At 41.7% G+C, this 25,192-nt stretch overlaps 2 protein-coding genes across 2 annotated transcripts in view; both read right to left on the bottom strand.

The window, feature by feature from the left end:
* Window positions 1-2,011: 2,011 nt before the first annotated feature.
* On the bottom strand, window positions 2,012-12,939 carry ctsba (cathepsin Ba). The gene is made up of 11 exons (XM_080768323.1): window positions 12,806-12,939; window positions 8,654-8,781; window positions 7,944-8,029; window positions 7,395-7,509; window positions 6,765-6,880; window positions 6,062-6,147; window positions 5,502-5,648; window positions 4,791-4,907; window positions 3,435-3,563; window positions 3,072-3,148; window positions 2,012-2,795 (listed from the first exon to the last, which is right to left on the bottom strand). The coding sequence occupies exons 2-10, from the start codon at window positions 8,774-8,776 to the stop codon at window positions 3,075-3,077; spliced, it is 993 nt and encodes a 330-aa protein (XP_080624449.1). The 5' UTR covers window positions 8,777-8,781; window positions 12,806-12,939; the 3' UTR covers window positions 2,012-2,795; window positions 3,072-3,074.
* Window positions 12,940-17,889: 4,950 nt separating this feature from the next.
* The window catches only part of LOC308314299 (XK-related protein 5-like), a 13,820-nt gene continuing 6,517 nt past the window's right edge, over window positions 17,890-25,192 (bottom strand). The window contains exons 8-13 of the mRNA XM_080761853.1: window positions 24,612-24,723; window positions 23,243-23,410; window positions 22,863-23,056; window positions 21,549-21,614; window positions 20,428-20,602; window positions 17,890-19,460 (exon numbers count right to left, since the gene is read on the bottom strand). Of these exons, the coding sequence (XP_080617979.1) occupies window positions 18,802-19,460; window positions 20,428-20,602; window positions 21,549-21,614; window positions 22,863-23,056; window positions 23,243-23,410; window positions 24,612-24,723 (1,374 nt within the window). The 3' untranslated portion in view covers window positions 17,890-18,801. The remainder of the gene's footprint in view (window positions 19,461-20,427; window positions 20,603-21,548; window positions 21,615-22,862; window positions 23,057-23,242; window positions 23,411-24,611; window positions 24,724-25,192) is intronic.

The raw sequence follows: 25,192 nt of genomic DNA, 5'->3' as shown, positions 1-25,192 counted from the left end.
TGTTCGAGTCGCATGGAGCAGTATAGAGTAGGCGTGGCGCAGCATTAGAAGGGCGCAGCAAATGCACGACATTGAGGGGTAGAAACCATCCCGGTCGCGTGGTTCATCTAACGCGTGTGTCACTGTGAAGGACTGGCCCCAATAAGTGAACGTAGTTGGCGTAGTAGACGCCAACATGACGATTCTGACGTAGGCTGGTGATGTTGAGCAACAATGGCGTGGTTGACAAAAGTAATATTTATTCAGTAATTAAGACATTTCTTTCAATGAAATGTAGCCTATATGTATTCTGGGAGTGTGCCGAATTTATTTTGCATATAGAGATGTGGGGTGAAAGTGTGGTTGGGTCGGAGAAAGCTGTTGGATAAACGGCCATGTGCTTATGTACCCCTGTCTATTAGGGTAGCAGGATTATTATGATTATTATTATTAGTATTGTTATTGTGATTATTACATGGATTATTGTTGTGATGTGAGCTTGTGGCTGACTCACTATCTAGAAAATAAAAACATGGCACTTCATTTAAAATAGGTTACAGACCCCTGTTATATGCGCTTGTTTTGGGATTCTTTTTAAAGACCTATTTACTTGTTTCTATGAGACATGGCAACGCCAACAGCGCAGCGAAAGGCATCCACGTCTTTCTCTTGTGAAATGCTGAGATTAGAAACGACCATAATTATTTCATTTCTCAACCTTAAAAAAAAAATAAAGACATCTCCATAATCCTTGGGAAGTGTGTGTAGCAAAAGTAGTCGGCATTGTCATGGTTGAAAGTATTCATGCAACACTGACGCTGTAAGCTGTGTGATGCTAACGCGCTAACAACGTTAGCATGGTCTGTGTTGGTCAAAGGAAAAAGGATAGATATGAAACTACTGGCCAAAGTGTCATACAAAACACAACACCTAAAATCGGAATGTGATGGTGACCTATTGAGCACAAACAGACAATCATGATTTGCTTGCTGGACCTATAATTAATTTATGTGCATTACATTTCCACCTCGCACATATAAATCAAAAGCAAGATGGATGCTAACGCGCTAACACCGTTAGCATGTTCTGTGTTGGTCGGAAAAAGGATAGATATGAAACTACTGGCCCAAATAAATGTCATAGAAAACACAACACCTAAAATCGGAATGTGATGGTGACCTATTGAGCACAAACAGACAATCATGATTTGCTTGCTGGACCTATAATTAATTTATGTGCATTACATTTCAACCTCGCACATATAAATCAAGCCACAGTGCAGTCAGAGAGTAGTTCACAGGTCACACACAGGAGCAGTGAAAGGGGGAGGGGACTTGGGATGGCAGTGTAGAGTAGGCACGACATTGAGGGGTAGAAACCATCCCGGTCGCGTGGTTGATCTAACGCGTGTGTCACTGTGAAGGACTGGCCCCATTAAGTGAACGTAGTTGGCGTAGTAGACGCCAACATGACGATTCTGACGTAGGCTGTTGAGGTTGAGCAAGAATAGCGTGTTTCAGAAAAGTAATATTTAAACAGTAAAGAAGACATTTTTGGCGAATGCAATGTAGTCTATGTCTTTTGTGGGAGTGTGCAGGTTTTATTTTGCATAGAGAGATGTGTGGTGGAAGTGTGGCTTGGTCGGAGATAGAGCACGAATGAACGGCCAGGTGCTCATGTACCCCTGTCTATTAGGGTAGCAGGATATTGTACAGATGACAAATTAAATTTAAAATATAGCGACAACTTGAATCCAGAGCGGTGTACTTTTTATAATTTGTATCTATGGTGTGTATCATTGCATGTCTGTTAAGATGCTTCTTTCATAATCAATGGGATAGAATTAATTAACTCAAGACTGTTTGAGATTTTACACATTATAACTTATGGTAATACGTTACAAGAGGCTAGCTTCAACTTAAGTCACATATTGAAAATCTCCTTGGGCATGAAAAGACAAATCAGGCTAGTTGAACAAAGCCTGAAAATGCTGATGCACAAAAACAGCACATTGGAAACCAACTATTAAGAGTAAGACATTACTCATTTATTCACCATTGTATATACTGTAACATTATATAATGTGGCAATACTTTACGTTGATCAAATCAGGCAGAGAAGCTTTAAAAACCTCAAAATCAGACTACAATGAAAGTGATCCATCTCTCAAGTAGTCAATGTGTAAAAAACAACAAATTATCAACAAATAAAAGACCCACATTTTGTTTAAAACTGAAAACTTTGATATACATTCCAAACAGTTCAAAATCAAATTGAATACAGCGACTTCCTTTCATACATCTACAAAACATCACATCATCCAGCATGCGTGCAACAGCTACATAATTTATGTGGAGAGCTTAAAACCAGTGGTTCAGTCGTCTGCAAGAATCACCTGAGAAACTAAGAATTAAGGTCCCTGCACACCGGACGTGTTTTCGGATTTTTAGCTGCGTTTTTCCCGTCGGTTTTCCGAAAAACGCGCCCAGTGTGCAACCACCTTTAGACTGCACTAAGACCAGTCCAAAGATTGTTACCATTTAGAGTACCAAACTTCCATTTGAGAAGTGGTGGATAGGTGGCATTTTGCACAAATTGCACATCATATTCAATAATAACCACCTTCAAAAACCTAAAAACTACATTAAAAATAGAAGCCACATGAACACTCTTGTGGGGTCTTTGTAAAGAACATTGAATGTTTGAATGAATCTTGAACCATCATGACTGAAACCTTTTAGTGGTTCTAGTGCAGGGAGGAAGGAGAATGTCGGCATCTACTGGTCATGTCATGACACCACAGCCGGGGCCCAAACCTAAACCAGAAAAAAAAGAGGTCAACAATACATACTGATTTTATGTCCCTCTCTACAACTCTTAACAAATGAGGAGTGGAATTTTACCAGCAGCGCTACTGGTTTCACACACTAGTACCATTAGTCCTCGGCTAGCTAAAACACTGTTCTTCACAAGCATGGATTTTATTTGTGGCCCGATGATAATGACGTATGCTATTAACAGCCATCTGGTCCAAACAGGCTAGTACACATGGCTTTAGGTACACAAGAGATTCCATAAGATTATTTTCTTACATTTTACTTTGGAATTCCAGCCACAACCTCAGACTCAATGCCACAGTGATCTGACCCACGCAAGATCTTAAAGAACCCTGAGGAAGAGAAGAATATTTGCATTAATGTCAAGTACTGTACACATAGATGATTGTGCTTGAGTAAATAAATGTGCACGTTTAACATATTTAGCATAGAGCTGTGCTTGTGTGTACAATTGTAATCCGATCTATGTGTGGAGTAAAATGTTGGTAAAAATGAATAGAATTTGGGTTACGTTAAGGTAAACGTTATGCATGTCATAGTGATAATTAAGGTTAGGGTTACAGATTGGGTATTCAAACTGTACAAATAGAAGTGCAAGGATATTGTGTATGTCCTCACCGTTGTCGCCCCAGTCAGTGTTCCATGAGTTGGCACACAACCAGTAGGGGGTGCCGTCTTCCTCTCCCCAGCCCAGGATCTTAATGGCATGACCTCCCAAAGCAGAGCCGGACACATGTTGATACACACCTAGACACAAGAAAACACACAAAACATGACGCAAGAAGACGGTCCACTTGGCCTCGTCTAAAATATTTATCGAGTGCTCTGAAGCCGTTCTCTCTTCTGATGAGAGTAGCTGGAAGGAGTGGTGAAGGGGTTGTGAAGGGTCCTTGGTGATGGAGCCCGTCTTTGTTTTTACTGCATGACTGTAAAGGTCTAAGAGTTGAATTGTTTTGGTTGCAGCCTCCTAGGGAGAAATGTGCACTGTTGTAGATCCTGTGCACCGAGTTGTGGGTGGTGGACAGATCACCAGGCGGTACAGTATACCGGTTTCGCCAAGGCTATTTAAGATCAGCTAACAACTATATTCTGTAGGTCTTCACACTTGATATGCATCAAATAAACAAACACATGTAGCTATCATCAATGTATATTACTATACTGTGTAACTGAAACGTATTGATGAAATGTTACAAACTTCCATTGTAAGTTTTGGGCTAGTTTTATTTATAAAGCTGGGATTATAGGGCAAACTAGTATAATATAAGTATAATATTATACTAGTTGAACTAGTACTAATATTATAAGTATAATATTATACTCCATGTTTTACTATAATTTGTCTTTAAGGGGTATTTCACTTGAAAACACTTGACAAAGAAAATGAAAAAAGTAAAACACAGCACCATGACTCATTTACACTCTGCCTTTGGCTATGTAGAAAATGGGTCTGAGGTCCCCGACACTGACAGATTAGTTAGCATTTCCCGCTGGTTGATTATCTAAATAGTCAACAAGTAGGAACTTCAGACACAATAAAAGAGTAGGGGCCCTATTTTAAAATAGTTCAACTAGCCAATCTAAAGCGACACATTGTGAGCTTGTAGTTTGCCCATTTCTTTTTGTTGATATTTTTTAATAGTTCAAATTTAGGCCAAAGTTTAGGGATATGTCCCTAAGTGTCTGAAGAGATGGATTTTGTCTGGTGTTTATTAAGTTTAGGGATATGTCCCTAAGTGTCTGAAGAGATGGATTTTGTCTGGTGTTTATTAAGTTTAGGGATATGTCCCTAAGTGTCTGAAGAGATGGATTTTCTCTGGTGTTTATTAAGTTTAGGGATATGTCCCCAAGTGTCTGAAGAAATGGATTTTGTCTGGTGTTTATTAAGTTTAGGGATATGTCCCCAAGTGTCCGAAGAGATGGATTTTGTCTGGTGTTTATTATGTGTGAGCTTGCATAGTGTGTACTTCTCACCAGACTTGTAAAGCGGGAAGTCTTCATAGACAGTAAAGGCAGCTTCCGCTGGGCCGTTCTTGTAGAGCTCACTCTTGATCTGATGCTCTTCTGACAGAACTGTGTAAGACGTTTTACCTGCAGCACATATACCAGTGTTAGTCTTCTGTACTGTGCACCGTAAAGACACAGCTATACACAACTGATCACAGGGTTAGGCTGTCTACATATACAGTACAACTGTATGCAGTGCGCACACATTATATTCAGTGGGTAAATGTAAGCGGCATACCACTATATTAATTTTTCACTTGTGTGTTCGACTTTCACAGTAACTTGCTGTTGACTGGAGGGTTTGTAGCTTGAGTCTAGCTTATGGAAAAGTCCCTGCCAGTGATGACATACAGTGTACTGTACAAGCATACTGTAGCGCCCCATGGAATTGGTACATTGAAACAGATTTCGTAAGTTAACAGGTGAGAGAATTTGTTAATGTCAAGACTGGGTTTCTGTACCATCTGAACAAGACAACTTGATAACCGAGATGTACACATTTGAGCATTTGGTCATTTCAACACCCTCTGGTGGACAGAATTGCAGACAGTATTGTTACAATATTTTAGTGGCGGCAAACAAAGTAAATACAATACAGAAATTACAGTGTGTGTGTGTGTGTGTGTGTGTGTGTGTAAATGTATGCATGATGATGCGAGCATGTCTTCGATGCCTTACCAAAGTTCTTGTCCTGTTGGTAATCAGGTGTGTATCCGGTATCACATTGTCTGACACACTCGGGGGTGTCACCTTCTTCTCCAGAACAGGGAGGTCTGGTGCCATTAACATGATGCTCACAGGGAGCTAAGGTGTAGGGCCTGCAACCTGGAGAAACAACAGGAACATACACTGTGCTTTACTAATACTGTCTGTCTGTCTGTGTGTGTGTGTGTGTGTGTGTGTGTGTGCGCGCAAAATAAATAAATGTAAAAGTCATAAAATAAAATAATCATGCAATACTTTTAAAACCCATGCAATGCATTTCAAGGTCATGCAGTACATCCAGCACTTCAAAACAAGGCTTCTGAACTCCTTCTGAGTCCAAAAACTATTTTACTATCATTGCAATATTTATGCATTCTCGTGCAAAGAAACAGCTGTTTAACCAGGACATTTACACGATTAAAAAAAAATAGCAGATCCACAAGCTCAGCTTGTAGATCTGCTATTTCTCAATAGCTAAAGTATAACATAATGCCAAAAGGGGTTCTCGTACAGAATGGGCCACGGGCACTTACCAACATGGGAGTTGTAAAGCCCACCAGACACCAGTCCTTCGCTGGTCCAGAAATCCCACGCAGCTGCAGGATAACCACCATTACACCTAGACACAGAAATGGTTAACTGTAACCACCATAAACTCCCAACTCTTAGCTTCACGGTTGGGCGATAGGATTGTTCATTTTATATTATGTGTTATATCATCAGTGGCAATGAATAGGGCTTGTCACACCAAGCTGTCCTACACAAATGTCCCAGAACAATGTCCTTGACAAAGAAAATGACGACACTCTCAAAAGATATTAATTCACAAAAAAACAACAACATTAAAAGTAACCTAAAATAGAGAGATACAAGGGTTCGCCAGATTGTCAGTTCATGTTAACATGTTTTATCACTTTTTATACAGACTTATAGCATGTTACGTAGACAGCACTAGAATTGCATTTTATGTAGTCATAGCACTATGTGTATAGTTGCATTACACATGTTTCATGATAGCTACTGTTTATGTATGTGATGTATTGCCATGCTTTTTGTTCTTGCTTAATGTCGCTCTGGATTAAGAGCGTCTGCTGAATGCCTAAATTGTAAATTGTATTTATCTGATGGTGGGGACAGTTGAACATTGGAAGACAGTAAAAGCAGTACACACACACACACACACACACACACACACACACACACACACACACACACACACACACACTTTGTCCTTACCCCATACCACAGTCGCTGCAGCAGCTAAGCAGGTCCTCTGAGGAGACCTCCACACTGACCTTGCTGTTGCTATGGATACACACACGGTCTGATATGGCTTCTGCAGCACCGAACGCCTGTAGGCACAGCAACCACCACAGTGACAGTAAGACAACGCCCATATATGGAGATTTCTGTATCTGTCTGTGTCCACAGACAGGCCAGTTCCATATATAGGCAGGGCCCCCAGGCATGTTTTTGTATACCAGTGGTTTTCAACCTTTTTCCGTTCTAAGGCCCATTATTTATTCGGAATTTGAGCCACGGACCACCATTTGATGACATTTATCCTCTCAGACCCAAAACGTAGAAGATTTTGTTATCGGATAACATTTTGTTAGGAGAGATACGGTAACAGGCAGACGTTGAGCAAAATAACAATTATTTTACGTTCAAGAGTTAAAGCTCTAATAAGGGTCCATTGTGGTTACCAACTCTCTATCATTTGACTGAGGACCACCTGGAACGTCCTCAAGGACCACTGGTGGTCCCCAGACCACTGGTTGAGAAGCACTGATGTATACAACCACAGCATGTTTTAGTTCACCTAATCTCTGTATTCATGATGAAATAACAGTGTTTGTTTCTCACCCAGCAGGAGCCACATGAACCCTGATCTCTGATCTCTTTCAGAGTGGGACAGTTGGGCCAGTGTTCTCTGGGGTCAAAGTTCTTAGGCAGCTTCATGTCACCAGCATATTGAACCCTAAACACAAGCAGCAAAAACGAACAACACACATTTCAGATGACATGGGATTATAGACGGAATTTATTCAAATGACTCTGTGATCCAGGAGGACCCACGTGGAGTCTGGTGTGCGTCAAGTCTGGACCACATGCAACAGAACACAACATTCACTTTCCTTTCATCGTCTATTAGACAGTATTCACATTGCACAAGCACAAGCGGAACCAACAGTCATTCAGTCGTGTGGTCCACAGTTCCACACCCACTCACATGCCATCATACACACACACACACACACACACACACACACACACACACACCACTTCACCCCTATAGACATACTGTACTACACACCACAAACTGTACATATCTATAGACACACGCCACACAAATATACTGCACAGACACACTCGGATCCTGTGACCTGTATACATAAATGATGCAAGACTCACAGGATGGGTAGCTTTGGTCCCTTGAGCAGCGCTCCACAGAGTTTCTTCACATAGCCGTAGTCCATGTGTCGGAAGTTGTGGCCGGCCTATAGAGAACATACTGTTCAACTTCAAGCTGATGACATAAAAGTCTTGTAACAACAGTACCGGTAGATTAATCAAAATGTGTTTTCAAGAAGCTGCACACCGATCAGTAAGAGTAAAGTCAGTGCATTTTAGAGAATCCACAAAAATCCTTGAAGCAAGCCATTTCTGATCTTAGATTCATGTTTGGACCGCACCAAATAAACAAATGTTTTTAGTTGAGTCCAAATGCACTGACTAGGTGTCTGAACTACTGTTCAGATCATTTCAATTTCTTGTGAGTCGGCTTGGTGTTCTAATCAATATTACGATTTAAAGCTTTTGCCTACAGCTAAAATGAGTTGCAATATAATGCGAGCTTGTAGATTTCACAATTTGTGTACACCGCCATTGTACAAAAAAGCAAGTTTTAAATTGTTAATAAGATTAATCAATTTAGTTGATTATAAAATATATATTATACATTTTGAGGTGCACTAGACTAGCCCCTCCAGCGCCTGGCTTTGTGTGTTCCCCCCGTGATGTCATGTGGCAGCCAAGTCTATGGACTTTGTCTTATTCATGCCCCCCATGACGTCATGTGGCAGCAAAAGACGGAGACAAGTATGTGTCAAAATTCTGCTCACCTTCCAGGTAGTGTTGACTTTATTAATGTAGTTGACCATCTCACTGGACAGTGGCTGGAGGTGTGGTCTGGCCAGGCTGATTGACAAGCTGCCAGCCAACAACAAGAGGGCTGCATACCACATTTTGCCTAAGAGAGAACGAGATCGTTTCTTATTTACCACACACTTTAGTTTAAAAAAAAAAAAACTTTTAGAACATTAAAAAATACGATTCATTAGGGGGTAACCTTTAATTTAATAACATATAGTACATAGCATAATTTCATAACATACTATTACCCCAAAGAAAAAAAGACAGATGAAAAGAACGAGAGACTTCTGCCCCTTCACACTGTGAAAACCAACACGCTGTGTGACACTATCACAAAATAACAGGTTCTCTAATCACGCGCACGCATAACCCAGTTCTGTCATGTGATAAGAAAGAATTTGCTGCGGTAACAACTTACGCCACACGCACGCTATTCAGTCTCTCTCTCTGGTTTACACAACAGAACTAAGAGGCCACAGTCACTCAGTGATAACAGGTGAACAGCTTGCTACACATGCCAAAATTCACGTGCCTGGTTGTGCAGACACACTCAGATTACTTTAAACCAACTCCTTCAACGGAAATCATAATGTAAATCATACTGAACAAGGTACAATAGATCAAATTAACATTTGGTTATCCTAAGTAACAAATAATCAACATTTGATTCCACACACAAAAACTACATTCATTAATGTGGGTTTCGGTGGCACTGCAGGCGAGCCCTTATCAATACCAGAGCCAGCCAGGCTTGGCCTACATCCATCCAGGCTTATCAACTCAAGTCCTCATGGAGCCTATAAAATGGCAGCATTGGGTGTAGACCTGATAAAGAGGTCACATAAGTGCAGCCAGACCAAACAAATCCCTGTGTAAACACCACTCATCGGAAAAACAGAATGTCACGCTTCTCCTGCTTTTGTTAAAAGATACTGTAGATACTAGCCATGTTGTTGTTGTTGTTGCAAAAGGGCTTGCAAGAATGAAAATATCAATGCCTTGTATTTCAACAAAACACATTTATTTTCCTTTCATGACCTTTATTTATTGATTCTCAAAAAGACAGGTGAGGTTTCCCTCATTCCAATTTCATGAAGATTACATTGGCCCGGTATGCTCAGTTGCTCCTCTAGGCCAGGGGTTCTCAACGTTTTTGGCCGGGGACCCCCGGAGATGCTTTGGCAGTATCTCGCAACCCCCGCCCCGCCCCCTCCCGGACCCCAATATAAATTGACTGCTACATTAACCTTATAATAGAGACAATACAGTACACCATAAATAAATACTGAAACCAGATAATCATTAGGGAAGGTGTAAATGTGTACTATATGTAAACTCTTCATTTCCATTTCCATTTCCATCCCCCCCCCAGTTTGGCAGAGAAAGTGTAGCGCCCAGGATTTTAAAACAAGCAAAATCATACTATAATTCTAACAATGTCTGTCTGTCTGTCAGAAACACCGCCGTATCTCCTCATTGCCTGCACCAATCACTCCCACTTTTCACACAGGCATTGACCATATGAATATGGAGGTCTTAACGAAGCCCTTTTTTCGATTTGACACATTAATGATTATTAATGAATTTATTAGTGAATTAAAAACGCACTGGGCGCAGTACCCCCTATGGCCACAAGGGGGGGGGGCAAATATCTAATAACGGGTAAGGGCTAGTATCAACAATTACCTATTGAGCTGAAATGCATAAGTTATAAGTTCCATGGTAAGTTAACACTGACTGTGGCAATCAATGGAAGCTCAACAATTTCTTTCATAATAAAGACCTCTAGGACAGGATGTTTAGCTATGTAGTACTCTTGCTGGTTAGTTGAGAGACTCCTGTTGGGACATGTCATGAGTTGACTCATGTCCTTGTTTCAACTCCTGTAAAGATTAAGTACAGACAGTACGCGCCCTCCATTTTCTTCTCGCGGACCACTCGCGTCAGACTCGCCCCCAGCAGTTCTTGCATTCTTGTATTCGTTTTACAGAGGTTAATGTTAGGAATAAGGTTAGGTTTAACTTTAGCCATAGTTTTACTGAGGTTAAGATTAGGAATAAGGGCCCGGGCGGCTAGTGTAGCGGTCCGGGCTACACTAGACATTTAGAAATGTCTACACTTATCTAAAGTAGACATTAGATAAGAATTTGAAACATGATTTGCTTAAACTAAAGTTCCCAGCACAACAGAGGCTGGTTGTGTCCCAGGCTAGCCAATCACAGCCCTCGGGCTATGTATAAAATCATAATGTGTTTACCGAATCTCTGTCCTGACTGAGATATGCTGTATGTATGACAGGTGATGCTCTTAACGGGAAGTGCTGCTTTGTCATTTGAACAAATTTAACAACAACATGTTCTGTTTTCAACAATGCCACACAGAGTCACAGCCCACACTCTCTTCCTACACAGGTTATAGCTTATGATTCATTCTATATAGACTATGGGTAAAGTTAATGTCAGTGAGTGGAAACGAAAAAAAGTGAAACAATCGTGTAATTTCAAATATTTCCAATCTGTGGGTTCAATGAATCAGCATGTTGACTGATTGGGGTGGGTGTGGGGGGGGGGGGGGGGGGGGGGGGGGCGTAAGAGGAAGAGAGAGTAGGGAAGGACTCTGCCACAGGCATAGAACAGGGAAGTGAGACATGGGTCCACGGTTATTTATAAAATTATATGCATTATTGTGTGGAGGGCCACCACACAATAATGACCAGCAACCACAGTATAAAAGGCAAATAAACTGCAAATTGTGCAAAAAGTGCAGCACCTCCTCTTTGTGGTGTGTATATTAAATAATATACAAAATGGTAAGGTCACGTGACACTATTTGTATAGGCTTGCAAATGCAGTTTGTCGCGTTCCAGGAAACTGACTTCTGTGGTGCTCAAGTTGCATAAATCAGAGAGCTGCAGGTTACCACAATGATCCTGTGTACTGTCTGTGCCGGAGTGGGTACGGTTACAGTCATAACTGTGAGTGAGCCTACGAGTCAGACAGTATTAACCTATATGTACGCCTACATATGGTGCTTTGTTCTGAGCACTGACCTATGTGTCCTGTGACAGTTCCACTACTACAGCAAAGAGTCTGAATTTAAGTCCTCTGATATTTCAGAGGATGACATTTTATAGAGTGCAACTGTGCAACACCACATTATGGTGGACATTATGTCAGAGGAAACTATACATTTACGGTAATTATAACAAATTGCAAGAATGGTTTTCCATTTACCATTTGTACAATTTAGGCATTTTATAGCACCATTTAGTAGACCTCTCTTCTCTTGTAATAAAATCAACAGGATTCTCTCTACATTATGATTTTATGAATGATACTGTTGCATGTATATAATATGCCAGATAGTTATCAGTGGCTCGGCTGACCTATGCATAGTGAGGAACAGTGTGGAAATGACCACTGATTAATGTTCTGATGTTCATCATGCCAATGAAATCTAGATCCAATTTTGGAGTGGAGTGAGCTAAGGTTTCATTGCTGCAGCCGCCTATTATATTATGCATCTAGGCTTTCACTTTCTGGTTTTGAAACGGCTCGGTCTGAGATTTTAGCAAATTGTAGCGAGGGTGTTGTCTAACAATAGGTTCGTTTTAATTTAAAACTTTTAAATTAGCCTTAAAAAAGACTGAGACTTGTGCAATGTGACATTTTGTAATGACACAGCCTTCATTGTGAGAGATTCCTTCCTGTAAATGTACAGGGTAGAACCTTATATTATATATTAATATTAGCCCTGGTCCATAGCTCTAATAGACCAGAGGTAATATTCATATATACTCTAAGGGTAGCACCAACAGTAGGTAAACAAATCTGGTCATTGTGTTTAGACAAATCAAACATACGGTAGGCCAGACAGAGAGATATAGGTTTCAAACTGCTAAATGAACTAGCCTGGCACCAGAACACGAACACTTCAAACAATGACCTTTGGTGAAAAGCAGAAAATCCCTTATATATTTAAGTATGCGAGTATTGTTTGTCTTTATATCAATAAGTATGCTAGTCATAGAAATAGATCGGACATCGGAGCACATTTAACACTATAAACCAGGACAAGTGAAGTATAGTAACGCTGCCTGGACAAAACAATATCAACGTTACCTCCTGTAGCCCTTTCTTTTTGATCAGTTGTTGCTTTGAAGTTGAAGTTCTGTTCAGCGACGAGGCTTCAAAACAATCTGAAATCAAACAACATTCACTTCTGAGTTTATTCCCTGCAACCACGTGACCTGAACTGAAACCACATATACACCACCATGTGACCTGGTCACATGCGATGACGACACGACGCAGACATGAATCAGCACCTGATCAGCACCAAGAACAATGTTTTTTCCACTTCATTTGCTTTATTGATTCAATAATAGTCTATTAAGCATTTTTCTCTGAGTTAGGTCAGCTCCATTCACCACCTGATCATGACACTACAACACTAACACAACTAATAGGGACAGTACAGTCACTGTGAACGAACAGCTGCTGTGGTGCTGCACTGCTGTGATCACTAGGTGGGGGTAAAATTAATTAGGTAGGTAAATGATATATTTTTTTGTTTAAAAGGTTAAATCACTATAATATAGCTATTTAACACTTATTTTAACCAAAGAAAATCACTTACCCTACCCCTGAATATTAGTTTTTTATTTATTTAGCGTTTGACCTGCATTTGATTTACAGTAAATAATTGAGCTGTACTTTACCATCATTCATCTATTATCTATCTACACATATTAATCACTCACTCAATAATCCATGAACCAAAGGCCCCACTTTGGTCTTATTTGTAGTTTTTGTGTCCTCAAAAGCCCCAGACTCTTGATCAATTAGGCTAATAAAACAAATCAATAAAACCAATGACTGCACACATTGCCATGATAGTAGCCTATGGCTGTGACAGGCAACTGCTGAATCAGAAACATTTATCTGAAAACACTGCTCTGAATTTTCTTTCAAAAACTGAAACGCAAACAAAACTTCAGGGGAAATATTTACTTTAATGGTTGTGTGTGCGTGCATGTGTGTGTGTGCCTGCCTGCCTGCTTGTCCTTTTGTCTTGTCCTGACTGGCAGAATGACTTAAATAATATACCGGTATACTGAAAACCAGTTAAGTAATAATAACATATTCTCAATGAAGTGGAAGATTTACTAGGCTATATAACCAGACAAGTTACACGTTCCCATTGGACAGGTTGACAAAATTGGTTTATATCACGTATTATATAACACTACATTAATATTGAATGGTTGACTATAAGAACACACACACACACACACACACACACACACACACACACACACACTCATTGTCATGCTTTTGAGCTTTTGTCTACTTTGCGGTTCCTCTGTAACAGCTAGAGTGTGCTGTGCTTAAATACACGTGTAAGCAACGGCCTCGGTCCACTGACCGGCACTTTGCCTTCAGCCAAGCTTAAGTTGAATAACCTACACTCTGGAGATGCAGGAGACATTCAGAATGTCTTATTTAAATTCTAAATAGTAATCTCACAATAAGTTTACATACTTAGGGTTAACTATGTATAAAGTCACACTGCAACACTGAATAATTGCATTAGCTAAAATGAAAACATATCATATTATCCATTTATTGAGTATACTGTGTTGTTGGTTAGGCAGCTCCCTAATTAGCACGCTGCACTGTAGGTTAAAGTACAAAACTTTGACAAGGACTGACCAACAGGTTATTATAGGTTAGGACATTACCACCCGACCCACCCTACCATAGAGACCCACACGGCAAAACAGGGAAGGGGGACCTTGCCGTGTTTGTTCTGCTAGTGGTGGTTAGTGGCTGGTTAGTGGTGGTTAGTGGCTGCTCAGATGATTATGATGAGCACTTATAGGGGAGCAGTTACAGTAGGCCTACAGTACATGTTAGAAGTGTCATGGACACTTTAACTTCAGACGACGCCGTAGACATACACTGTCCCTACCCAGTACCCTCTCCCACTAGAAGAACTCCTATACTAATGACAGCGTGAGAATTCTGTTTATAGATAGAACACCACATAGCCCCTGCAGACTGGACACCAAGCTCAGACCTATAGGAACCAACCAACCCCAGTCTGTACAGCTGGATCCTGGACTTTCTGTCCGAGTTGCCAGGAGGTAAAAATGGGCTGCTATACACATATTGAATCCTACATTTTGAACCCCCCCCCCCCTCTCTCGCTCTCTAGTCCCTGCACTTCAATGACTGTATGGCCAATGTTGCTCTCCAATGTTCGCTGATGACACAACAGTGATACAGTAGGCCTGATGATGATTGATATTCTATACTTTTGATTGAACGAAATATCCAATCAACTCAATTTTTTTATGTTGAGGGGCCTCTATAGAGCGCACCCCCATACATAACCGTATTCGTATTCCGTATCAATTATTATAAGCTTTTAATTCTTATATGAAAAAATATGAATATCAGAGACACTGCCTGGAAATGAGACAAACTATGCTGCTTTTTGTTGTTCTTCTGCTATAACACCAAAACGACTACAAGCTGGTAGATGAATAATTATGTTTATTAAAACATAACCCAGGTCTCTAGTTGTGAGATCGTGTGTTTATTGAACTCAATCTTTATTAAGATGAGATGTACAGTATGAATTAACATGAGGCAGTCCAATGACTAAACAATGTTACAATCAATTAGCAATCAAACCCATTTATCAATGAACGTAAAAAGACATGTAGAACTTAATAATAAACCAGGGAAATACTGCCACAGTGTATTCAGACTGTCCACTAGCTGTATCCAGACTGCCCACCAAGAATGTCCAGAGATCTCATAACAGCACCAAGTGAAAAGATAACACAATAGTACAAAATGTGAGCAAAGTAGAAATACAAGCCATCAAATTGCAGACAGTTACACACACATTGTCATTTCTACAAGACAAAGCATTTGGTATTGCGTTCTAAAGCATGTTCACTAATGTACATTTCATATTAGTGTTGCGTTGACATACATTCTAGCTTGTGCGTTAGAGTAATGCAATGTGTCTGTGTAGTTGCACACTTTCTTTTTCTTTTGCAATAAATACATTTTTTTCTGGCTAGATGGCGGTATGGAAGAGGAACATGCAGTGTTTCAATCCAAACATGGACAATATTCAGAGGTGTTTTAAGCAAGCAGATTAACCAACCTTTATATAACCAAGAGGGTGTTTTTGAACTTCATTTTGATGACTGTCTAGTTTGCATTTCATTCCTCATCACAGAGATAGAACTTTGAATAGTCGTAGAAATCATGTATATTTGTGTTATAAAATAATGAATTCATCTTAAACAAATAATGATTACAAAACAGAAGAGTTGAAAATATTTGTGTGTTTTTTTTAAAAGTTGACAATGGTTAAAATAACTACATCTATGGTAAAAAAATAAAAATAAAATCACATATTAAAAGGAACCCATAACATTCTGTAATACTGAGCGGAAATCCTCCAAACACCATTAACCCTTACAGCTGTTTTATAGATTTAAACTGTAAGGATATTTTCACACTACAGGACAAAGTATACGTGTCATTAGAAGTCCCAGAGAAAAAGCTTCATGAAGTCGATGGGGTGCTGTAGAAAGAGGTATCTGAGACCAGATCCAAGGACGGTTATAATGTCAGCTATATCACAGATACACAATGTATTTCACAATGTTCACTTGTCTTTCATAGTCCTTTAGTTATCCTAAAAACAACGATCCAGTGAGTACCAGTATTCAAGCCACTTTGTTTTAATATCTTATTATAGCTAATGCTACCCATTGGTATGATCATTTTCACATGTTATCGGAAAGAAAAACCTGTCCTGTAATGTGTTCTGGGTTCATTTCAAAAGGAATTGGCGTTAGTTTATTTAAGGGTTCTGAAAGATGAGCTTAAACTTGTGAACAGTAGAAGAGCTACTACTATAGTTTATAACACTATTTTTTAGTATACTGTAGCTTATAATAATAGATTACATTAGTACCACTGAAGTTCATACAATGACCTCTCATTAAACAGGAATAAAGAGATTTTATGAATCAAACCCACTGAGCAATAGTCGGCTATTAAGAGTCATACTTATATCTGTCCATCTAAACCAGGCTATAAGGTCGTCCAATGATCCCTGGGTCGGTGGTTCGAATCCCGGCTCCTCCTGTCCACATGTCGAGGTGTCCTTGGGCAAGACACTGAACCCTATATTGCTTGCCACCGTTGGTGTGGGAAGTGAGGACGCTGGCGTCGAATGTTCGCCACTTCACCTCCCAATGTATGAATGAATGAACCATTGTAAAGCGCTTTGGACACTTGGAAAAGCGCTATAAAAATGCAATTCATTATTATTATTGATTAGCTGTTTTTTATTCTATACAGACCATCTATATTTTAGCCGTTTTTTAAACGCTGTTGAAACGACGTTGTTTCAACATCTAATCTAAGCCTAGACCGCTAAAGATACTTTCATTTTTAGACCAGTTATAACCGATTTTTAGACATTTAAACGTATTTTAATAGCCTGAGAAATGCTCAGTGGGATATGATGACATTTTACATCCATTCTGATGGGAATCCAGCGCTACATACAGTACCTGTCAGAAATCTTAACTCTTTTCTTATATCTCATCACAACATCAAGCTGATAGCAGTTAACAGCCTGTGATCTTTGCACAAAGCTAAACCATAGAAACACAACTGTGTAAATAAATAGTGCCTACTGGAAAAACTATCTGTGTGGGTTTTTTTTTTTAATTCCTCCAAAGCTGCCTTTTTTATATATAGCGTGTCATCAACAAAATTCACAAACTTTTACATAAACTAAAACTAAAATGTGCAGATGTCTAAACTAAGTGTAAACATAATGTAAACAAAATGTTAAATTAAAAGATTACATATCATAAAACACATCTATTTTCGTGAATGTTTCCGTTCAAAAGTGCAATGTGTTGTAAACAGAAAATAAATTAAAGCCTAATTAGACTTCTTCATGAAGCATTTTGCTGACCAGTTAGATTAGATCAAGATAAATATTTTCTCTTTGCACAGATGAAAAAGTATCCACTTAATGTGTCTCTCTGAATAATTGACTGATTTTCTGACTTACTGAAGCCCAATTTATTCTATTCATTATTATTTATTGTTTGCAAACAAATTATAGATTTTCAGATGTCAGATTAATTGATTGATTGATTGATTGACTGACTGACTGATTGATTCACTGACTGACCGATTCACTGACTGACCGATTTACTGACTGATCGATTCAATGACTGGCCGATTCACTGACTGACCGATTCACTGACTGACCGATTCACTGACTGACCAATTCACAGACTGACCGATTCACAGACTGACTCAACGTCAGCTATTGCTTTTGGAACAATAATAGGAAATATTTGCAACAAATTAAAATGATGCATTTTGCAAGCAAATAAAAGTGCTTCTGTGTCAGGCATAATTTGCCATAGCAGATTGGGGCAGTTATTTTATCACATGGCCAGGGGGCTACATAAGGTTTCATAACATAAATCTACATGTAGCAGAAACATAATCCCTCACAGAGTATATATATATTTTCCAGATGTTTTCAACCATTTAAAAGTGCATATTTTACCCAGGTGAACATATCAGGGGGAAATGTCTAGTGTTTACTCTCATTGATTTGACTGAACAGAGCTGTAAAGGACCTCAATTCACCAGCTAGCAGACCCATAGTTGATACATAATTTAACCCAGAGAGTATAAAAATGGACCCAAATAGACCCGTTTCATTTTTGACATTCTTAAGGTGGCCTTACACTAGCCGATTTTTTCAATCTGAAATCTGATAGCACCACACACTACAGTATAATCGGAGCGGGGCAGAGCAAATATCAAACATTCTTGATGTTGATCGGGCCGATCCCGATCGCGCTTTGAGCGGCCCCGAGCAGATCGATTGAGATGGGCACCCGCCGAGCGTAAAAAATGCGTCACTAGCCGATTATCGGCTAGTGTAAGGCCACCTTTAGGGTTAAATTAACATTGAGGATTTTACTGTATGTCATGTAGATCCATAATCCATGGGCTGAACTAAATCCTGTATTTCTGATCCCTCTTTAAACCGCCCTCTCATTGTAGTCCACAAGCTGAACCATTTGTTTGCGGGCGTGGGCAATGACTGGAGTGAGAGGTGCGATAGGGGTACCAGCGGTAGAGGTACCAGGGGTAACACTGGGGGTCGTCCCAGGGGTCGTCCCAGGAGTTGTACCAGGAGTGGCTCCGGGAGTGGTTCCCGGGGTAGCGGGGGTGATAACAACAGGGGTCAGACCTGGAACCTCAACCACAGCACGAGACTCGGGTCGAGGCTCAGGACGGGGGGTTGAAGTGGCGAAGCGAGCCTCCCGGATCCGATAGGGACTTCTGTAAGTGGAGATGGGCGACAGCTCGGAACCCCAGCCCAGGTAACTTCCACTGGACGGAGACGGGGCCTCGGCGCTGAAGTACAGCGCGGTGTTGGACTCTCCGGGGAGACCGGGGTTCTTATCCGGGGACGTCAGCAGGGAGCTGACCCCTGACCGCCGGTCAGGGGTCCTCCAGCCGGGAGTCTTGATCTCCAGCGAGCAGACGGAGGACGAGGCCGCCGAAGCCTCCGAAGCCGCCGAAGTTAAAGAGGCTCCGAAACTGTCGATGTGAGGAAGACTGAGAAGACTGTCTGCTTGGTGAGGAGATGAGGGGGTGGGCGAGCCATATGCAGCGCTCTGGAACTCTTCATCTCCTGACAAAACAAATTAGATTGAACTGATGTAACAACTGTAATACAGTATGTGTGCAGCACACCATACTGGCCCAATACTAACAAATAAACCCGTGGCACAACGGTTTGGAAAAGGTGAACAATGTAATGTTTGTACTAGTACTCTTTAAATTCTGACCGTGTCTAATCATACTTCATGATACATCATACTACAAAATACAAATGCTTAGTAGGAGGTATAAAGTACTTGTGTTCATAAAACAGAAAGTTTGGGTATTGGGTAAGACTGACGTTATGTGTCTTTCAGAACCTTTCACTGCTTCATCTCAACCATTACTCAATGGCTCTGGTCTCAGCTACCGCGGTGGATATTTTTACATTTTTTACATTTTTTTTCTTTTTCTTTTATGTTGCCACTACTGTTGGAGCAGCCATAAACTACACAGGTTCATCTCGATGTTCTGGGCATCTTGTTAGTGTTAGTAAAAAGCAGGTTAAAGAGTAACGTTTGAGGCAGACTAACATCAGTCACTCTACCGTTCACTATAGTAGAAGAGATGTGCCTGGTGAGGGTTTAAACACCGCAGCTACGTCGAGTCCGCCTACAGGAAATACGTAAGCTGCGACCATGAGACCGGTTTTTGAATTCATCTATAGGGCCAATCACGTCATGCGTGCCTGCGTGGTGTGCGTACATATTGACTCCGTATCCTTTTGATTCAAGTACCAATTCCCAAGGTCGGGTGGTCGGTGGTGACAATGACGATAAAGGATTATGCTTTAGTTATCGAATGCTTAGCCTTCGCTGGTGTGCCTAATCTTCCGACGGCAGCAACAGGTATGGGGCGGGTCCATGCATGGGAGCTTCTTTGAGATTTATTTTCCACATACACATGTTTTCAAAGGCTATGTGCAGTAGGCTAGATAGGGTGTGTCGTGTGTGCGTGTGCGTGCGTGCGTGCACATTAGTGTTTGTAAAACATCTAACCTCTTTCAGAAGGTGCAGCGCTGGAATCTTCAACTTCCTCAGGGATCACTTCTTGAACTGGGAAGACCTCTGGAGGTGTTTTCATCCGTTTGATCTGAGTGGGCGGGGCCTGTCTCACGGGTCTCTGTATCACTGTGGATAGAGCTGGCTTTGGGGGCGGGGCTTCCTCTATCAGCTGTAGTAAAGCAAGAATGACTCACGTCATAACCAAGCCCCCAGTGAGGCTCTCCAAATGTGGTGTCCAAATCAAAAAGAAATCGGAAGTAGACGGTTCTTCCGGGTGCTTCAAAACGCCACTGAGCAACTTGCACTGAAATGAGTAAGGGGATCATAACTGCCAGGTGCAGCCAGCTGACTATGGGTTTTATCTCCCATTGGCTTAGAGCGCTAGAGGCAGCCAATCATGAAAAAGTGTCCACTAGGTCCTCACCAGAGTGAAGAGTAGGAGAGTAGCGACACGCTTTGACCTCGCCGCAAAGAGGGTGCCTCTGGGCTATAGTTCCAAACATTGCTCCTCTGGCTGGAACTATCCCGTTGAGATAGAATGAGCACTTCCGCATTCCATTGTTACAATGGGAGTCAACACTAGTGTCGCCACTCTCTTACTGTATTACTCTGGTCCTCACTAGTCTCAACATGGACGGTATAGCCAGGTTGCACCCACCCTGGGCAACATCTACACTGTAGAGGCTAATATTTGTTTGGGCGGAAGTTGCAGGATTTTAGCGGAAGTATCGCCCAAGGAAATGACGTTGATGCTTTACAAATCAGTTTACATTCTCCGCGAATGAAACGAGTGTTGTGATTGGTCGGGAAAATATCCTGTCCGGGGGAAATACATCTGACGGATGTTCCGGACAATACATCCGCCGATAGCTTCTCTGCCTTACCAGGCTTTTCTTTCGTCTCACTATAGGGATGTCCTTGATGCACGTCCCACTGGGAGGAGACCCCGGGGCAGACCAAGGCGCAGTTGGAGGAAACACATCGACTCACTGGCCTTGGAACGTCTCGGGACCCCCCAGGAGGAAATCACTAATGTTGCTGGCTGTTGCCCCCGCGACCCGACTACAGATAAGCGGTTGAAGATGGATGGATGGACATACACTGTGTATATATACCTGAGGAGTCACTATGGCAACAGGTTGAGGAACAGGCTGAGGTGCTGCTGGTGGAATCTGAAGAACCTGAAACATCACAAATAAAATCATTTAAATTACACCCAGTGCACACAGCACAGCAACACAACTGTTTTTTACTTAGGTTTGGATGAAACTTCACATATAGGTTGTCCAAGGACCTGAATTTTGACACCAATGTCTAATGAAGTCCGATAGAAGTCCAGAAGAGTAGACATTAAACCTTTTGTACACACAAGGGCAATATCACACTAAACAGCACATCACAGAGCATCACTACCATTCTAGGTTATTAATACCAGTAAGACGCCTGAGGGCGAGAATGGAGTTGGACGCATCCGCCTGGGTGAGAGCAGACTGCTGGGCAAGCGCTGGCACTTCGGCATGGGGCGTCTGATCAACATATCCGCCTGGGTGACAGCAGATGCTGGGCGTGCACATATGGAATGAATTCTGTACTGGCCATATATGGAGCGTGTCTTGAGTGTACAGGGTTTGATGATGTCAGATCAACATATGGAATGTCAGAACAGGTCAGCTCCATATATGGGGATCTAAGTTTTGATGAGGGCCCAGGTAGGGCCGGGCCTTAATTTGCGGACCTGTTGAGAACTCAACAGCCGGGCGCGGCTGCACTAATAACTTTGGGGCAGGCCCGTCTAGAGTTTGAATGGACAGGTATCAGTCAAAAAGGAGACATCGAAGAGGAAGAATGGATGACAGAGACATATGGAATGTCAGAACAGGTTCTGTCATATATCCATATATGGAGATCTAAGGGTTTGAGGTCAGATATAGAGTTGCTGGCCAATATTGCTGACATCAGGGATCTCCATACTGTATATGGGCTTAATTGCGACAGGAGGTCGCATTTACTATGACATCAGGGATCTACATCACTGATGATGTCACGTGATGTCACGAGACCTGGACACCATATATGGGGGCTTCCCCATGTATGGGGATTTTGAGTGATACACTGACTGACTGACGGACGGACGGACCAAAAACGTACTATTTCATAGTAAATGCGACCTGGTCTTCTAGTAAGACCTCAATATATTTCAACTTAAGAAAGGGAAAGGAATCAATGTTGGTTGACTAAATTACTGACCTCCCTGACAATAACGCAATATTTTTGGACCACAATGCTTATAGTGGACGATATAAATTATTATGTTATTCTCCATAGAGAAATTACTTCCGTGAACCAGGGGAATGGAGGGGACGAGCGAGTGACGCCAGGAGACTCAGGACCTCGGCGCTCTATAGTTGAAGGATTGATCAACATCTGACCTGAGGAGGATGAGGAGCATCAGGAGAGTGAATGATATCTTCATCCAGACCCATCAGTCCAGCCAAACCTCCCTCCCCATAGCACGAACAGATCTTGGACACATCTCCGGTCTTGAGAGCTAAACGAATCAGCAGCCAGTGATGGTGCTTCCAGCCCTCCCATTGGTGGGGGAGGTCCATCAAGGTCCCGCCTCCTGACATAAAGAAAAGGAAGAAATCATCATCATCATCATCATTATCATCATAAAAACGGTAATAAATGGGTATTAAATACTATGTAGACAGACAGACAGACAGACAGACAGCATCCTCTCCTGACAATCAACAGTAATATCCTCATAATAAATAGGGTAATACATAAACAGATGATCTGTACAGACCACACAGTGTTGCGTGGCGATGGAAGCTGGGTGTCGTCTTCTCATCCAGGGTCAAGATAGAGCCTCGGTCCATGCAGGCTCCACTGACTCCTCTGTGACGAAGACTCTGGAAGATCTCAAAGGACTTTGGATGAAGAAAGCGGTAGTACAACACCAACGCTATGAGACCTACGGAGAACAGAACAGAGTGCAGAGGAGAACAGCTAACAGAATGGAGGAGAACAGGAAATACAGCACATGAGAACAGGGACACGCAGAGAGTGTTAGAGAGGCAGGGGCTGAAATCCTGTACTTTTAGACAAAAATACCGAAAATAGCTGATCTGCAAGCTCTCAACGTGACGCAATGCGACACGTTGAGAGCTTGCAGATCAGCTATTTTCGGGGCACAACCCAGCAGTCTTTATCTACTGGAGATGCGGTGTAACGACATTGATTTCTAAACAAATTTGTTCAACACAAAATACTGTGGAAAGGAGTGGCCTTTGCATTTCTTTCACCATGTAGTAAACGCTGCATCCGTGCGGTCTGGAGAGGGCAGTTGTTTTAGGGCAGGGGCTGAAGCCCCCTTTGATGTCTATGTGTGCACCGTCCCTGCATGACAGTCTACTCTAAAACGTCAAACTTGAAATCTGCAGCAATCCAGAATTTCTGAACATTGTGTCACCCCCACCTGGTGATGAGAGGTAACTGCAATGAACTACAGTTCGAACGACAGCAAAGATCTACTAGTTAGTAACAGCGCTGACCTCATCTTTTTTATTTCGTCAATAATATTTATATCATCCTAGCCTACGTCATATTGCAATATTATTGTGGTATGACTGTAGGCTCATTTTTTCAGTATTAGTATTTTTCAGATCGGATATAGGCTATATCCACTCTGAAAAATACTAAGTCATGACAGTGGTCATGACTGTTTTTTGCAGTGGTGGAAACTAAGTACATCTACAAGCATCTACAAGCTACGAGCTTGTAGATCTGCTATTTTTTTTTAAATTGTGAAAATGTGACACAAATTTGGAATATATATTCTTTCAGAGCGAACGTTTTTAACTAAAATCTTTGCTTCTGGGGGGTCCCTGGAACAACATTTTCAGATGGGGGTCGGCGGCCAATTACATATAATCTTGGGGGTCACACACGCAGTTGCAGGAGCGGGCGGACAGCGGAGCCAGGAATCAGAATAAATATTAAATTATTGAATTATTGAATATTGCGCAGCTCATTGTGTTGCCCTTGGCGACGTGTTGCCCTACGCACTGCGTGTACACATAGCGACGCGCCTGTACATGGTCAAGGCGGGTCCTGGATCCTAGAGTGTTGGTGGGATTCCAAATTGCGTGTTTCTGTCTTTCTGACTGTCTCACCAATCAGGAAGCTGCAGAACACAGCTGCTGGGATGCCCACCGTATCCCATGATGCCATGGTGAACAACCAGGAAGAGGCGAAGAGGAGAAGCATGTTCTCTAAGAACATGGCCTGGACAGAGAGAGAGAGAGAGAGAGAGAGAGAGAGAGAGAGAGAGAGAGAGAGAGAGAGAGAGAGAGAGAGAGAGAGATATCATATTAATCATGGTATACTGGTACACAAGCATACATAAAGTAAATACACACACACACACACACACACACACACAGCACACGCACACACACACACACACACACACACACACACACACACACACACACACACACACACACACACACACACACACACACACACAGCACACGCACACACACACACACACACACACACACACACACACACACACACACAGGGGCGGGTGGTGGCTCAGGGATAGAGTGGCTGGATGGTAACCGCAAGGTTCCCAGTTCCCTGTGGGCTCCCCCAGAGTTAGTGTCGAAGTGTCCTTGAGCAAGACACTGAGCTCCTGATGTGCTGGTTGGTGCCTTGCATGGTTTCCGCGGTGTATGAATGTGTGTGTGAA

The sequence above is a fragment of the Protomyctophum bolini genome (assembly GCF_963924005.1).
Source record: "Protomyctophum bolini genome assembly, chromosome: 1".
NCBI classification, from domain to species: domain Eukaryota; kingdom Metazoa; phylum Chordata; class Actinopteri; order Myctophiformes; family Myctophidae; genus Protomyctophum; species Protomyctophum bolini.
This window is presented reverse-complemented; position numbering and strand designations above follow the sequence as displayed.

Excerpts from the sequence above, each read along its gene's own strand:
- ctsba (XM_080768323.1), bottom strand. The coding sequence starts at position 8,776 with ATGTGGTATGCAGCCCTCTTGTTGTTGGCTGGCAGCTTGTCAATCAGC. Across the intron at positions 8,030-8,653 it reads AAGTCAACACTACCTGGAAG|GCCGGCCACAACTTCCGACA; the intron begins GTGAGCAGAATT and ends TGTTCTCTATAG. Across the intron at positions 4,908-5,501 it reads CCAACAGGACAAGAACTTTG|GTAAAACGTCTTACACAGTT; the intron begins GTAAGGCATCGA and ends TATGTGCTGCAG.